Source organism: Vanessa atalanta, chromosome 10 (assembly GCF_905147765.1).
Source record: "Vanessa atalanta chromosome 10, ilVanAtal1.2, whole genome shotgun sequence".
Taxonomy (NCBI): domain Eukaryota; kingdom Metazoa; phylum Arthropoda; class Insecta; order Lepidoptera; family Nymphalidae; genus Vanessa; species Vanessa atalanta.
Window position 1 is genome coordinate 1,839,637 of NC_061880.1, and position 15,128 is coordinate 1,854,764.

The following is a 15,128-nucleotide window of genomic DNA, read 5'->3' on the forward strand; positions in this document are numbered from 1 at the left end:
TTTCGATTGGAAGAGACTAAACATACAATAACTGGACTGCAATATATATATACAGAATGTTGTCTTTTTCTTTACTGAACTGACTGACTGACATAGTCATAATGTTTAAAATTGTGGAACCAACAAAATATCCCAAGTGATCGATTATTTGCAAACTCACACTATTTTACGGACACCATTTTTCTTCCTTTCTTATTATTCAATAGGCAATAATATATATGATTGGGTTTTTCTCTCTTTAATTATCTGGTATATTTGTATATCCGTAACTGATTGTGTTTGTAAATTCTATCTATCTATCTTTATATTTATTAGTATTGAGTAAACATGAGACATTCTAGGTCACCCGTTAAGTTGATTACATTGACAACTGTTAATCAGAAATCCTTTCATTTTTCCATTCAAACTATTCGCTACAGATAATGTTAATGTATATCAACGAGGTTGTATAGGAAACAAATCAAGGTCTGCGAGAGACCGGGTGCAGTGACGGGCGACCTGGGCGTGACGTTGCAAAGAGCAAAGCTATTCAACCTCTTTTAGAGTTCCTCAGTCGAGAAATACATTTACTTTGATTTTTAAATTACTTTGTACATTAAATATATTTTAAATTGGTTAACTACACTTTTTTTGTATTAATTTAGATAGATACGTGGACCATCTGATTGTAAGTGTATATATAGACCTTGAACGGTAACAAAAATTAATAGCCAATACACAACCAACTGAAAACTAAGATGATAGATCCCTTATGTTTGTAGTTGCACTGACATGCTTAACCTTTAAACCGGAAGAAAACAATACTAAATATTTCTGATTGGCGGTAGAATATATTATTATAAGTGTATGGTGCCTACCCAGACCGGCTAGCACAAAGCGCTGCCAGTTGCCACCAAGTAAATCTTTAAATCGTTACTTTTTTTACAAATAAATAAAATACTCATTTCTATCACGAGTTACACAAGTAATCTTTGACTTCCAGATTACGTCCTGGGTTCGAAGTATAAAGTACTCAACATTTTATCCACAAATTATTTTCATTTGATTCAAAGAAATATCACGTGTCATTAACTATATGACGTCATCCAATATAACGGTTATTTTAGTCACTGGTGATATTTTTGAGGAAATACGTATTAATTTTATACTCACTATTTTTATATCTGGTTCAATCTAGTTTTTTTGGTAGTTATATTTATTGATGCTGCATAACGATTGATATCGAGGGATCTTTATATCATTGATAAAGTTTGAGAATATATGGCGTGAAGTAAATGTACTTATACGTAAGTAAAACACAAGCACAGTTAGGAATTTCGTGATCTCTACCAAGTTCCAATGGATTGCGTAACAACAACGGATGCGCGTACGACCTCATTTTTGCAGTTTTAACATCGATTCGAATTTTAAATTGAAGTGATATAAATCTGTTTTATGTCGATAGGGTGACATTAGAACATTTTTTTAATAAATATATTTTGAATATAGATTTTATTGTTTTAAAGAAGGTAATTCTTAATTTCCAACATCGCAAAAAAAAAAAAACGGATACGTATTGCATGTTTAATAAATGTCAGTTCATTACTATAGATCTTACAACGTACATATTATGGTTTACTTCTAATGTGGAAAAAATTCAGTGAGTTTTTTAATGAATATTACATATTAAGAAATGTATTTAAATACGTAATCAAATGTGAGATCAGAGAAGTAACCAAAAACTGAAATTTAATTTTTAAAACAACATTAAACAATTGACTTTTTGTAAGTGTAATATAGCTTGGAAATAGATCATATATTGTACCTATATAATACTAGTTGTGTATATAACTCGTTTTAGGGATTAAACGTCAGGTGTTATGACAATCAAAATAGCGTTTGTCTTTCCTTGTGGTTAAAGTTTGCTTCATACCAAATTTAATCAAATTCCGTTCAGTGGTTTGGCTGACAAATAGACAGACAGACTTACTTTCGTATTTATATATTATGATAGATTAACATTTATTAAAAATATATCTCGTTTTACAATATGATGTAAAACAGTTCTTTAGCAACTTACACACACATCAGAGGAACCCAAACTCCGGTTCAGGCCAATTAAAGTTTATTTTTTTGTCAATAAATTCTCAAGTGCAGAATTATAGCAGTCGGCAGTGTTTATATACTCCCATGCTGCAAAGGTTATAAACCCATCGGTCCTTTGACATAACTTTGCACAGCCACGCTTATGCTCTATTTTATGTCCTGAGTCGTTAGTTGGAAGACTAAACGTTGAGAATGACCGTCGCAATTTCGGTTAAGAAAATACAATCACCATCAGATGTGAATAAAATTAAAAAGAAAAAACATGTTTTGCTAAGTGATTGTTATATTATAGACAATTTTTCATAGACAATTAAAATATAACACGATGATCAAGACAAATATGTCTAGTAAAAGTAGCAAGTATACGCTTTATTTTTATAACCAAAAAATAGCTTTTGTTGATTTCGTAACGCTGTTTATAGAAAGAGATGGGCTTATTAAACGATCACACGATAAAACAGGACGGGAGATTGATTCGATAAATTAATTAATTTTTACTTTTGACGCTTTCACACGATGTTCTAATAGAGTAATTAAATGCTTTTATTATGTTTTGTACACCAAGATTTTAATTTAAGTTCAAGACTACAAGTAATAAGGATGTATTTAAATATTGTGAAGAGTATGTTTGTTGTTGTTTTTTTTTTTTAATAGCTTCGATAAAAATAGATCCATTATTGATTGCGAAAATGTTACCAGCGGGCCGATTCTACAAATGAAAGTTTTTAGCCATTTCACGTAACGAAGTTTATTTAATAATCAAAAATATTATACAAACATTTAAATCATGAATATTAATTTGTTGTCTGAATTAATTTTCAACATTTTGTTTAAATTTCATGGTTTGTTTAATTTAACAACCGTTGAAAACTTATTTTTAGGCTCCGTGGTCAAATACGAAGCACATTGATTTCGTCAAACTCCTGTCTATTGTTTACTATTTAATTAATATAAAATTATTTAGTTATTCATTTTACTTTTTATCAATATTATAACTATATATACGTTTTTACGAGTACACTAAATTTTAGGTATTCACGCAGTTACGTTATATAGTCCTAATATGGTTTTGGACTCATTGCTGGAGAAAAATAAACTTTTTTTAATGAATTTTCCAATTTTATTAATTGTCCTATAAAATTATATTATTAAGACAAAGTATATTAATTAAGACAGTCGAACTAAAATAGTTTATTTTGGACTATAAAAAAAAACATGGCGCTTCAATTCAACGATTGATTCTGCTCTACTTGAACGGTTCAATAACCACACCAAAACACTTAAAGAAAATTAAGTTATTTTTTTTAATTATTTTAACGTAGGCTCAATCATTGCATTCCAAAGAACGGATCAGTCACTTAAAACAATTTAGTGAAAGTATTATCTCTTTATTAAATGGTCTGTACTCGTCTTAATTTAACTTCGCATGCGTATTAATTCACATTAGTTAATATTAAAAATGCTAAAGTCACTGGCTGTTTGTTGTGACTTCTTAATCTACACTGAGTTAGTAATAACTTCTTTAGTTAAGAGCTATACACACGTTATGTTTTTAATCACATATTGGTTTGTAAATAATCTTCTTTATTACTAATTAATATATACAGAAATTGGTTAATATATATTATATTTAAAATCTATAAAATTACGCAGTTGGTTGCACACGAAACTGATTTGACTACTTTCGACGTAACCGCGAGAGTTCACGAGTTTATTACACTACGATGCGGACAGCAATAGACAACAATAAACCTTGATTTACCTTTTACATATATTCCATGACATTTGTTAATAGCTCTGCTATATTATACATTCCAAACAGTTCTTGATTAAGAATATCTTTATTTATAATAGAACACTAGTCCACTTAACTAATCACATGCACTTTAATTTTGTTTCCAAAGCTCCGACAACGCCAATATTAAAATCACAATTTTGTCGCAATTATTCAAGATTTCGACCAATGTTGTTTATTTGTTTTTACCACCAGTGGGAATAGACTATATATACTGGATTCCAACCACAAGAGGAGAAATGAAAATAAACATCATTTGACAGCAAATTGACGCTATATCTTTGGTCGAGAGCTTGATTAATCTATGATATTCTATGGATTTGCGAAAAAATGGCGTTTTAAACGTCGACGAAACTGTTATCGGAATTTTGAAAGTAAAATTAAAGTGAAAATAAGTTGTTAAATGAACTAGTGTTCTGTTACAAATAAAGATATATTAATCATACTTTCTTAGTAGCGCACAATACAGCTGAATTAATTTATAACAAGCTAACCAAAAAAGCTAAAGCTACCTTTTTGCGAACATATCATAAAAAGTTAACAATAATCTTGACAAAGAAAAAGTAATTCACTTTCCATTCCGACGATAAGTATGCTTTGTTGATATTTGTAAAAAAAGTAAAATATGTACGACGTATGTAATTGAAACATTATTGTTATCGTACATCGGATTTTAAACCCCGGACACTGTAAATATAATTTATAATATCGATCTTGTCAACTTTTATTTTCATTTACCAAATCACAACTTCAAAGCACGTTTCATAAAATTATGGTTATAGCACCGAGAGGGAAAGTGTTATTAAAGAGACAATACCGAATTTTGTTTAGTCACCTACCTTTTGAAAAGAGAAACCTACCTACGTATTAGCTACCTACTATATACGAACGTCATAGTATTGAACCTATCATTAAGTGGTATAAGCTATAGACTGAAGCGGGAGCGAGCACGGATGCTATGACAGATGATATGTTACGTCTACGCACAGGAAAAAAGATCTAATTATTACATCATTAATACATATTTTTTTTCATTAGCAGCTTGTAAATTTCCCAGTGCTGGGCTAAGGTCTCCTCTCCCTTTGAGGAGAAGATTTGGAGCTTATTCCACCACGCTGCTCCAATGCGGGTTGGTGGAATACACTTGCGGCAAAATTTCGTTCACCGCCGAGCACGAGATGAATTATATACACATATTTAGCACATGAAAATCCAGTGATGCCTGCCTGGGTTTGAACCCAAAATCATCAGTTAAGACGCACGCGTTCTAACCACTCACCACAGACATATAAATACATAATATGATAATCATGTCCTTCTGGCTGATTTTAGTCACGGTGACGGTTAGTGAACTACACAGGACATATTATAGTGCACATAAGTGTGCGCTAACACAGGTGCACTCTCTGTTCCCCGACATAATCTGACAAAACGGCTAATCCGTAAAAATCCGAAAACTTCCAAAGTCCGGGCAGAACTGAGTTTTTTTTAACACCCAATAACTTTTTATCGGTCCGACCTGGGGTTCGAACTCCGGACCTCGGCATCCGTTACCTCATATATCTAGCCACTAGACCAATGAGGCAGTCAGTTTTATACATAAAGCCGTATATAAAACAAGTGCTTAGATATACAATAGAAATTTATATTACTTTTTGTAATATTCGTAGAATAAGAATCACTCGTCATTCTGAAACATGCTCAGGTTTCGTTACTTAAAACGCCTCAAAATCCATTGCGTAAGTTGTCACCTCAGTCACGATACTTCAACTAAAGAACCCAATTACTCATCTTTCATAATGCACAATTTTTAATGTGCTGGCTTTTTAAAATGAAATGTTTAGAGAGGAAAAAACTTAAACTTCTCACTGTTTGCAATAACTGTTTACATTCGTAGGCTAAGCGCATTTTGTATATTTAGCATATTCTAATGTTAATAAGCAAATATGACCTTAATAATTTGAATGCATTTATGTTTGGTTTAATGTCACTATGTACAGAAACTTATTCGAACAATACCTTTATAATACAGCTCTGTTTTGACCACAAAGACATTTAGAAAAGGTCACTAAAATGTAACCATAATCATGAATAATGTATTTTTTTTTAAAAGCAAAACAATACATTCCGATTCGATTTTAATTGCGTAGATATATAATTTAAAAAATACAAAAATAATATTTTAAAAAATAACAAAATAAAATATATGTTCAAACAAACTTTTATTTGAATAATTTGTTTACATTCCATCTTCATAGCTTAGGTCTGACCACAAAAACAAAGAACATTTACCAAAGGTCACATTAAAATGTCAGTTTCAAAACATTGTCACGCGCTCGCGCAAGCGTATAACAACTAACAAGTAGCGCCATCTGTTATCGCGATGTCACACTACGTTGTTCTTTAAAAGTGTTTTTATAGTAATGTTAGTTGTTTTTATTTCTACATAAATTAATAATTACTATAAAATCTGAATGTCTTGATTTTCGATTTTTTTTTCACTAAGAATGGTTTTATAACATAAAATATACATTTTATGTTTACTTATAAATAAACTAAATATTTTTTTATTAATTTAAGATGAACAATTTTAAACATATGCTGCAGAGGTAATCTTTTATTCGAAATCAAATGTTCTACATTTCGCCAAAATTTGATTTACTTAAGCCTACTTACTATAGGCAAGCGAACTTTTTACATCAACATAGGATAAATATTTAACTTAAATATCAATTCCCAGAACACATTGAAAGACACACGCAGATAAAATAAAAACGATTTCCTTTTACAAATAAAATGTCACAGAAACGGTCGTGTGCAGTTACGCAACGGGGCCGACGCGGTCTGTTTGTCTGTATACATGAATACCGAATGATACACCGCTGTTCTAGGTTATTACCGCTTGCTTGTGCTAGTTTAATTATATATCATATTTAGTAACTTGATTATCTACTGCAAAAATAATCGTAATTTTTTTAATTATGACTAACTTCGCTTTATAGTGTTAGCAACTAGAATAGAAAGTAAAAACCGAAATTTAAAACAATATTTATTGATTTTAAATAATACTAACACCGACTACTCTTCAATGGAAAGTGTTCTACTATTAATATAATGGTTATTGAAATGTAACAAAATTAAACTTATTATATATGACTGAAATAAAAGTCAATAAACTAAGTAAAGATATTATTTTACTCGCTTTAGTTGCCAAATAATCCAATTCATTACCAGCCCGTCTTAAGCACGACATTAAGATATATTCCCCCAAAAAAATTATAATTTTCTGGGGCTCGTAACAGATGTTCCAAAACTTGACCACCATCGGCAAGGCGACACCAACGCGCAGCGCCCGTGTTTCTTGACCGGGTTAAGACGTGTCTGGTCACCACTCACCTTTAAATATATCCATATCTAACGTTTTAGACTTTGCTTTAGTGGCAAAAAATAAACAGACGAAAAAACTGAGAAAAATACAAACTGTTTCTATTTCGGAACATAATCTCTTGAAAAAAAATACAAGATTGACGATTTTGCCCAGACGGAGCAAAAACTTGACATTGGATGCTTCCCTTCAGTATTTGAGAATCATTGTTCAAAAATAACTCACAAAACAAATATACTCAGTAGGGTGGATAGCAGGGAGAAGTATAACCTATGAGTCTATGTTCACTCTTTATTAATAACATCGACAATTTAGTAAGCGATTCAGTAAAACCGTGTTGTTTTAAACATTAATTTTGCATCAAATCGGCTCGTCGTCCAAATTCCCCACCTAACTACGACCCAGACTATTCTTAACTATGTAAGAACACAAATAAGTTACGAGAATGTTGACGTTTAATGATTTTTAATGATAATTTCGTCATTGAAACGGGAATGCGTGATACGAATCGAGTTATGGTTAAATCTATAGGCCCATGATAGGCAATACGAGGCCGACGTGAGGCAATAGAATTCACACGCAACATTTGTTGCACTATGCCTAATCATGATTGTACTCTAGTTTATTGTTTTACGATAAAGGAACCAATATATCTTGTCTTTTTTTTACAGATATCGTATTTAATTTCTGCTGTTTGCACGTGTGAGTCTAATTTTGGAATTTAATTTTCAAAATGTTCTGAACATCGATTTAGGTTTAAATTATGTATTGATTTTTATAAGTGACACAATGTTTTAAAGTCTTGTATACATAAATTTTATAAGGGCTAGTCTCCAGTCAACCTTTGAGATTCGATAGTTTATAAACTATTTTAATAATTGTCTAAAGCGAAAAGACGTAACTATACATACTCACATACTTGCTATGTAAATAAATAATATCATCATTTCATGCTTTGCACAAGACATCTGCAACACCTGATGGCTTGCAAGTGAGTTACCTAGCACCTGCCGGCCTTTAAGAAATGAGTAGGATATTTCTTGAAGGCGTATCGGTACGAAAAAACCGCCGACATACCACTGATACTACCCAATCTTTATCTACCGCCGATAAGCAATACTTAGTATTGTAACGGGAACACATCGAGTTTGAGAAAGATGAATCAGTGTCACTACAGGCACAAGGGACATAATATCTGAATTCTCAAGGACGGTAGCGAATTCGCTCTGTAAGGGATGGTTAATATTTGTTACAGTAGATACTCGTAACTTTCGTAAGAGCGTACTTACATACATATGTACATTATTGTAAATGGCTATAATGGTGTATCACACTATCCCTATATTAGTTAATATTTTTATGTATATTTTGTGAATATACAAAAAAAATATTATTATTATTAAAAATTATTAATTATTATTGTTATATTCATTTTGAGCGCCAATTTCTAGACAGTTATGACCAATTACCAAGTGACGTTTGCTAGTCTACCTGGCTATTTAAAAGAAAAATATAATAAAAAAGAAAGATCTGAAGAAAATAATCAAACGACCATAGACCCAATGATATAGAATGTTTATACAGGAATTCAACTTACAACATCAATGACATACGAAACAGTAAATACAGGATGTTACTAAATATTTATCAAATATGTAACTTAATTAAAATATTTGATTTACTTGCAATTGCGCTCGTGTTAAAATAACTTAAAAGCTATTTCTCAAGCGATTTCCAGAAACCTCTTCTTACTAGTGGTACACATCGTTAAAATCTTTTGAAACTTAATTTTAATCAAACAATTTTAGCTGGAATTTTATTCTTATATTACAATTTTTTTCCTTTAATGGTTTTATTGATGAGAAAGGGAAAATCGTGGACCACCATCTGATGGTTTGTGGTCATTACTGCAAATAGATATTGACGCCGAAATAAATTTCGACCAACCGCCATCGCCACCAACCTTGGGAACTAAGATGTCCCTAGTGCACATTGTAACTACAGAGTTACAGTGTAAAACTACATTGAAGTTTGTCTGTTTAAGATAGGAACACATTATGTCACTGTCATCTTAATTATTTTTTTTTATAATCACGTTTAAAAACTCGACAAAACCCACTAGTCTTAGTTGTGATTTAAGATTAGGTAAGTAATTTTGTGTGAAATTGTTTGTTTTACGGTTACTTATTGATAACAAGCCACTTGTATTACGTAACACATTGATTTCGAAGACTTTCGACTTATGTCACACGTTGAACTCTCTTTTCCGAGAGCTTTATTATATAGTAATAATAATAAATTAGTGTATATTTATTTTTAATTATGTACATGTATTTACAGAAATTAAACTTAATGTTTGATTTTAATTTTTGTACATTTAAATTAATTTTATTTATGTTTTAATTGTATTCGTTATTACTGACAACTTGTTTTGTATTTTTAATAAAATATCCTTTATTTAGGTAACAGTATTTTAATCTTTATAATGAATTAATGACATCCTCTTTGCATATCAAATATTTGCAAAGTTTCTGCTTTATTTCATAGAAACCGGTTTTCTCAAATTGCAAATGCATTCGCGCTTCTATAAACAAATTAATTAGAATATACGCGACTTCATCATTTATTAGCTACATAAAAACAAAGAAAATATAACGAAAACAATTGTAACAAATTAAAAAAAAAAGTTACGTAATAATCTTTATCAATAACAAAGACATTATGGTTTTGTTTAATCTGTGCATTAAAGCTGTTACGTTGAAAGTGAAAGTTACTTACCTCGAAATCGCCACGGTCCCGCACCACCATTACTTTTTTGAAGAAAATCTGGGGCATATTGTCACCTTTGACCTCACTCCGATGGAACAACTTAAAATTAAAAATCCGCTATGGAGTATTTCTAAATCACTTCACATTTTTTATGACTCAATCAAAAACATTTTAGGCAGAAGTGCAACAATGTCACGGACACTTATTTTTTTTTAATATGACAGTTTTTTTGGCGCGTAATTTAACTTATTTACTGTTAATATATTCACAGATAATTACACTCGTTACATGGATTGTTTTATTATTTATTAAAATTTTGATTTATTGAGAGAGTATTTGTTTGCAACAAAGTTCGCGTTTTTTATTAAAATAGATACAGAACTTTGCCTCCTAACACTTAGTAGTCAACTAAGCCACCAAACAAGTATATAATGTTTATAAGTATGAAACATTGACTTGCTCGAGAACTAGCTGTTGCAATACGCGAATTCCTTCTACTTCATGTACCATTATTGTAAGAGCAATAAGGTTCAAAACTGCATGTCTATTGCAAAACTAACATTGATTACCATTTTAACTACGTACAGTGCAATACACCTAAACGATACAAGATCCAATCATGATTAATTTAGTTTATACCACAAATGCATTTTTCTATAAAAAAAAATATATTTTTAAAATATAAACTCTGTTAATAATATAATTAATGCATAAAATCTAATAAGTTCTAGTTATGATCATGGTTTTGTTATTATTTCTGGCATCAGTTCCGACTTAACCATAATATAGGCAACGTCTACAAGACTGGCCCCGCTTAGGTGTGGCAAAACTGACTTAAAGTTAGGTATTTGTTTACCAAGACTGACATACAATTTCATAAATACAGTTTTACATTGTTTCCAGAGTGGTAGGTATTTTATTAGTGCCAAGGTATTAAACTGTAGTGTTTGTACCTATTTGGTTTAAATGCCACAAATCTATACTACCTATTTAAGGGGAGACGGACCAGAAATCGTGCACTGCCTTGAGGCCTCTACTCTGGTATTGTTAGTTAGCCTTTGAGCGAAAAAGTCTTTTGATTATTTTTTTTATAGGATTATTTTTATAATGCATATATGCAATGATTGCATATACATCATAGTATTATCCTGTATTAATTAAATCTCCGAATAAGGAACCCAAATTTCAAATAAGTACCTAGATAGTTCTCTATTATTCGCAGTAGGTAAATTGTCTGTAATATATCCTGATTAAAACAGCCTTTCCTTCATTTATATTTCAGATCAATAAATGATATTAAAATGTATCTCTTTCTAGACAGCACTGACAGACGAGTGAAAAATACTTTAACGATGAATAACATACTTCTATAACATTGATTTTATCTTATAATAAAACTTTCCAATGATGCTATTTTGTGTCAAATCAATCATTTTCAAGCAATATTACGTGAACAAAAACACGCACTGCACTGCACTCGGCATATATACTTCTTATGTTCAGATTACGCATGTTCGATGATAATTAAGTGCCGTCGGAAACATAACTTTTGTTACCCACAGTTAGTTTAAGTAATCACCTATACCAACTGTGGTACTAAATAAGAATATTAATTGACATAATAAATAACTACATGAATATTGCGTAAACTACTATTCACGAAGTAATTAAAACTAGAACTTATTTAACAAAACTAATTCGATATTTAAACCACCAAAACCTGGACAGCTGAGTTGGTCCAACGAACAATTGAATCTTAACCGATGGTTTCGGTTTCAAACTCAGGCAAGCACTTAATTTGTTTTTATAATTCATCGCGTGCGCAGCGGTGTATGTGTCCACCAAGCCACATTTAAACAGCGTGACTGAATAAGCTCCAAGAACCTTCTTAAAAGAAGAGGAAGACTTAGATCAGCAGAAGGTAGGAAAAAACCAGAAAGAAGTTGTTCTGCCTGTGTTGATCAAGCCAATTATTATGATGATTTATTTACAATAATAAAGTTAATAAATAGTAAATTAATAAGTTTCTTTTGCCGTATTTTCTTTTTCCGAATCGGTGTTATATTTTAATTTAACAATAAATAAATATGTGTTATGATTCCATATTGAAAAAAGCATTTGATTTGATCGGTATAGAAGTGAAACTGCTGCAGCACATTAGATAGCGTTAGATTCTAAGCCAATGACCAATCACAAATGCCATGACATACTGATATATACGTACTATGCACACACGGGTAGGATAACATCTGCCAACTCTTACTGGTACCTTATGAAATTAGACGTGTAACTAAGGTAGGCACCTTCCATTTAGAAATTTCTATAGCTCTTATCAGCAAATCATTTTCGATTTAGTTTAAACGGCGAGAGAACTAGTGGGAACTAATATGAACTTGAACAGTTCAAGGGAATAATAACTTAGTTCTCATGGCTATCAATTCATCTGCCTTACGTAAGTTATGACTTCTTGTTTATATAACATTTAAGGTGGTTTAGTGGCTATTTTATATAGATGCAAATCTGCTCTGGCCCCAATTTCAACTATAGAGACATTCTATTGGCTTATTCGGTGATAATAACTGTGGCCGAAATTTAGTCCAGTGGACATCATCAACGTGGATAGCCAAACTCGTCTAGTATTATGCAATGATCTTGGGATATACTTACTGATATACAAACACTAGCGAACTGCAGTACCACTAAAATACTTCTAACTAAAACATTTACTAGCAATTATTCTAACTGTATACCTTTTATAGAAGAATGCTTTGCGGTTAGTTTTGCTATCTAGTAAATTCTTGTCCACGAGGCGCTAGAAACATTTTCAGTTTGGAATATCATACAATACATCATAACTTAAATGTTACAGGTGTTGTCGTGATTGATGTTTGTATTTCTTACTTACACAAAACTGGTACATACAGGAACGTTTGATGAAATGGAAATTTACCACTACCTAATACGCATGCATGCACTTATGCATGACCGGAAAGATCTTGTCTTTTGTTGTGGTATCAGGCGTTTATAAATATACATATATATTCACTTATAATAGAGAATCACGATGATAATAGGTTATATCATCACTGTGTGTAAATAAAAATGTAAATTGACAAGTCTACGAATATTCAATACCTAGGGACGATTAATAATATATTTAACCTTTTATTATGGTGATTGAAGTAGAGGAGATTAATATAACCCCTAATTTGAAGAGATCGTTCGAAGTTGATTGTTAAGCAAATCCCACTGAGAAAGCAAGCGCCTTAACTGGACGTTTATTAGCAGGCATCCCACCAGGTAAATCATTCCCATCAAGCGTTAGTATCACACCGGCAAACGGTTTGAAAGACTTGCAAAATCCTTTCCCCGCACTTTACCTACAATGCCTTTAATAAAAACGACTAATGATAACTATAAATAGTACTCATCTCATTTGAAGCTGGAGCGATTTAAGACACGTAATATGTGGTAAACAAGTTATTTATTGAATTAAAGTTCTCCGTTCCATACAAATACATTTCTATTGTCGTAAGTATGCAAATACGTTAAATAAGGAAGTGTTTTGTTACGCGTCGACGCGCTGAAAATGTGTATGTAAACCAAATTCGGACGAATCGTTAGTAATGGGTGAAAGCGAAGCCTCGCAAGAATACAAAAATTATAATTAAATGCGAGTTTTAAATTAACAATGGTGATATTTATGTAAATAAAAACATTTCAGATGAAAGTTGATAAGAGGTTCGGACTAAATAATTTGCTAATTTAATAATATAATATTGCACATTGAATTGAATAGATCGCGTGGATCTTAAATTAATGTAAAGGATTCCAATCCGGGCAACATCGGTAAGCTAACTTCAGACTTTTACGGACTAACCTGCGTCTGATGACATTCCGGCACATGTGTATACCGACCGGCGATGTAGTACCGTGATGGAATAAGCTCAAACATGAGCCATGATAAATCTTTTAATTTTTAAGTTACTATGAATAACCAATAATGAAATTTAATTACTCAATCGTTTTTCAAATTGGTTAATTAAGCTTCCCTTTTATTAATACCATCTCTGAATTAATACGAGAACATATTCTATTAATTAATTATTATTATTATATTTATGTTGGACTTTTGATTAACTAATGTTGATATGACAGTCTCGTTGGAAGCCAGATGCCGGGACAAGGAAAAAAATCCTATGTCAGCTTAAAAAATAATATTTGTGTTTTCTGTCATTAAAGTATGAGCAGATTTCGAAGATTGGATGTTGCCAGTATTAACATGTCAGTGACTCAAAAGCGTCGGCTCTGCACCTGAAAACTCTTTGGTCATTGCGGATTACCGTCTACGCAGATCAGGAGAGTTAGATCATATAGCGTCTACATCCATAAGCTTAAAGTGTATTTTTCTTTATTAATAATTGCCCGCGTGACTGAAATCAATATCGATATCGATAAAAATAGTCAACATTATATAAACAGTAATTTGTTATTCATAACTTTAGAAGCCGAGTAGTTTACTTAAAAACTATTTTTAAAAAAAATCCTATGCTTGTAATGGTCGACCTCTATTCCGCGTCCAAAAATATAGTCAAAAGTTCTTTTGGTTTATTACATCCGAACATACGTCACCTAATTCCAGGACTCTATTAGTAATGCCATAAAAAAATGTATAAAGCAAACATCACAATAACTGATGGTAGGGTTTTGTGCAAGTCCGTCTGGGGAGGTACCACCCACTTATCATATATTAATTAGAAAATGTAGAACATATGATAAGTGGGTGGTACCAAGCGGCAACACTTAATATTTATGTGTTGAAGTTTGAAGTGACGATTTGAAGGGTGTTGCAGTGCAGAGTAATTTTGCATGTTGACACATTCATATCCATTTATGGCAGAGCAGTCTTCAATATATTATTTTATTATATCAATCTGATATTTGCAGTAGGTAATCGCTTACTCATTCTAATGTGGCGTCCTTCCATAAACGATGATATCATATCATTACACTGTATAGCGTACTAAACAGTACCATATCCAATAATAGACTACAAAGAAAAGGAACTCAGGATTGTGATCACAAACAGGATAA

At 31.5% G+C, this 15,128-nt stretch overlaps 1 protein-coding gene across 3 annotated transcripts in view; it reads right to left on the bottom strand.

Annotated features, from left to right (window-relative positions):
- LOC125066654 overlaps positions 1 to 15,128 on the bottom strand; it is a 92,058-nt gene that overhangs the window by 75,063 nt on the left and 1,867 nt on the right. The window contains exon 1 of one of the 3 annotated variants that reach the window (XM_047674849.1): positions 10,044 to 10,215. The exons of the other annotated variants lie outside the window; for them this stretch is intronic. Coding sequence (XP_047530805.1) covers positions 10,044 to 10,100 — 57 coding nt within the window. The 5' untranslated portion in view covers positions 10,101 to 10,215. Of the gene's footprint in view, positions 1 to 10,043; positions 10,216 to 15,128 lie in introns of those variants that run through there. 3 annotated transcript variants of the gene reach the window in all.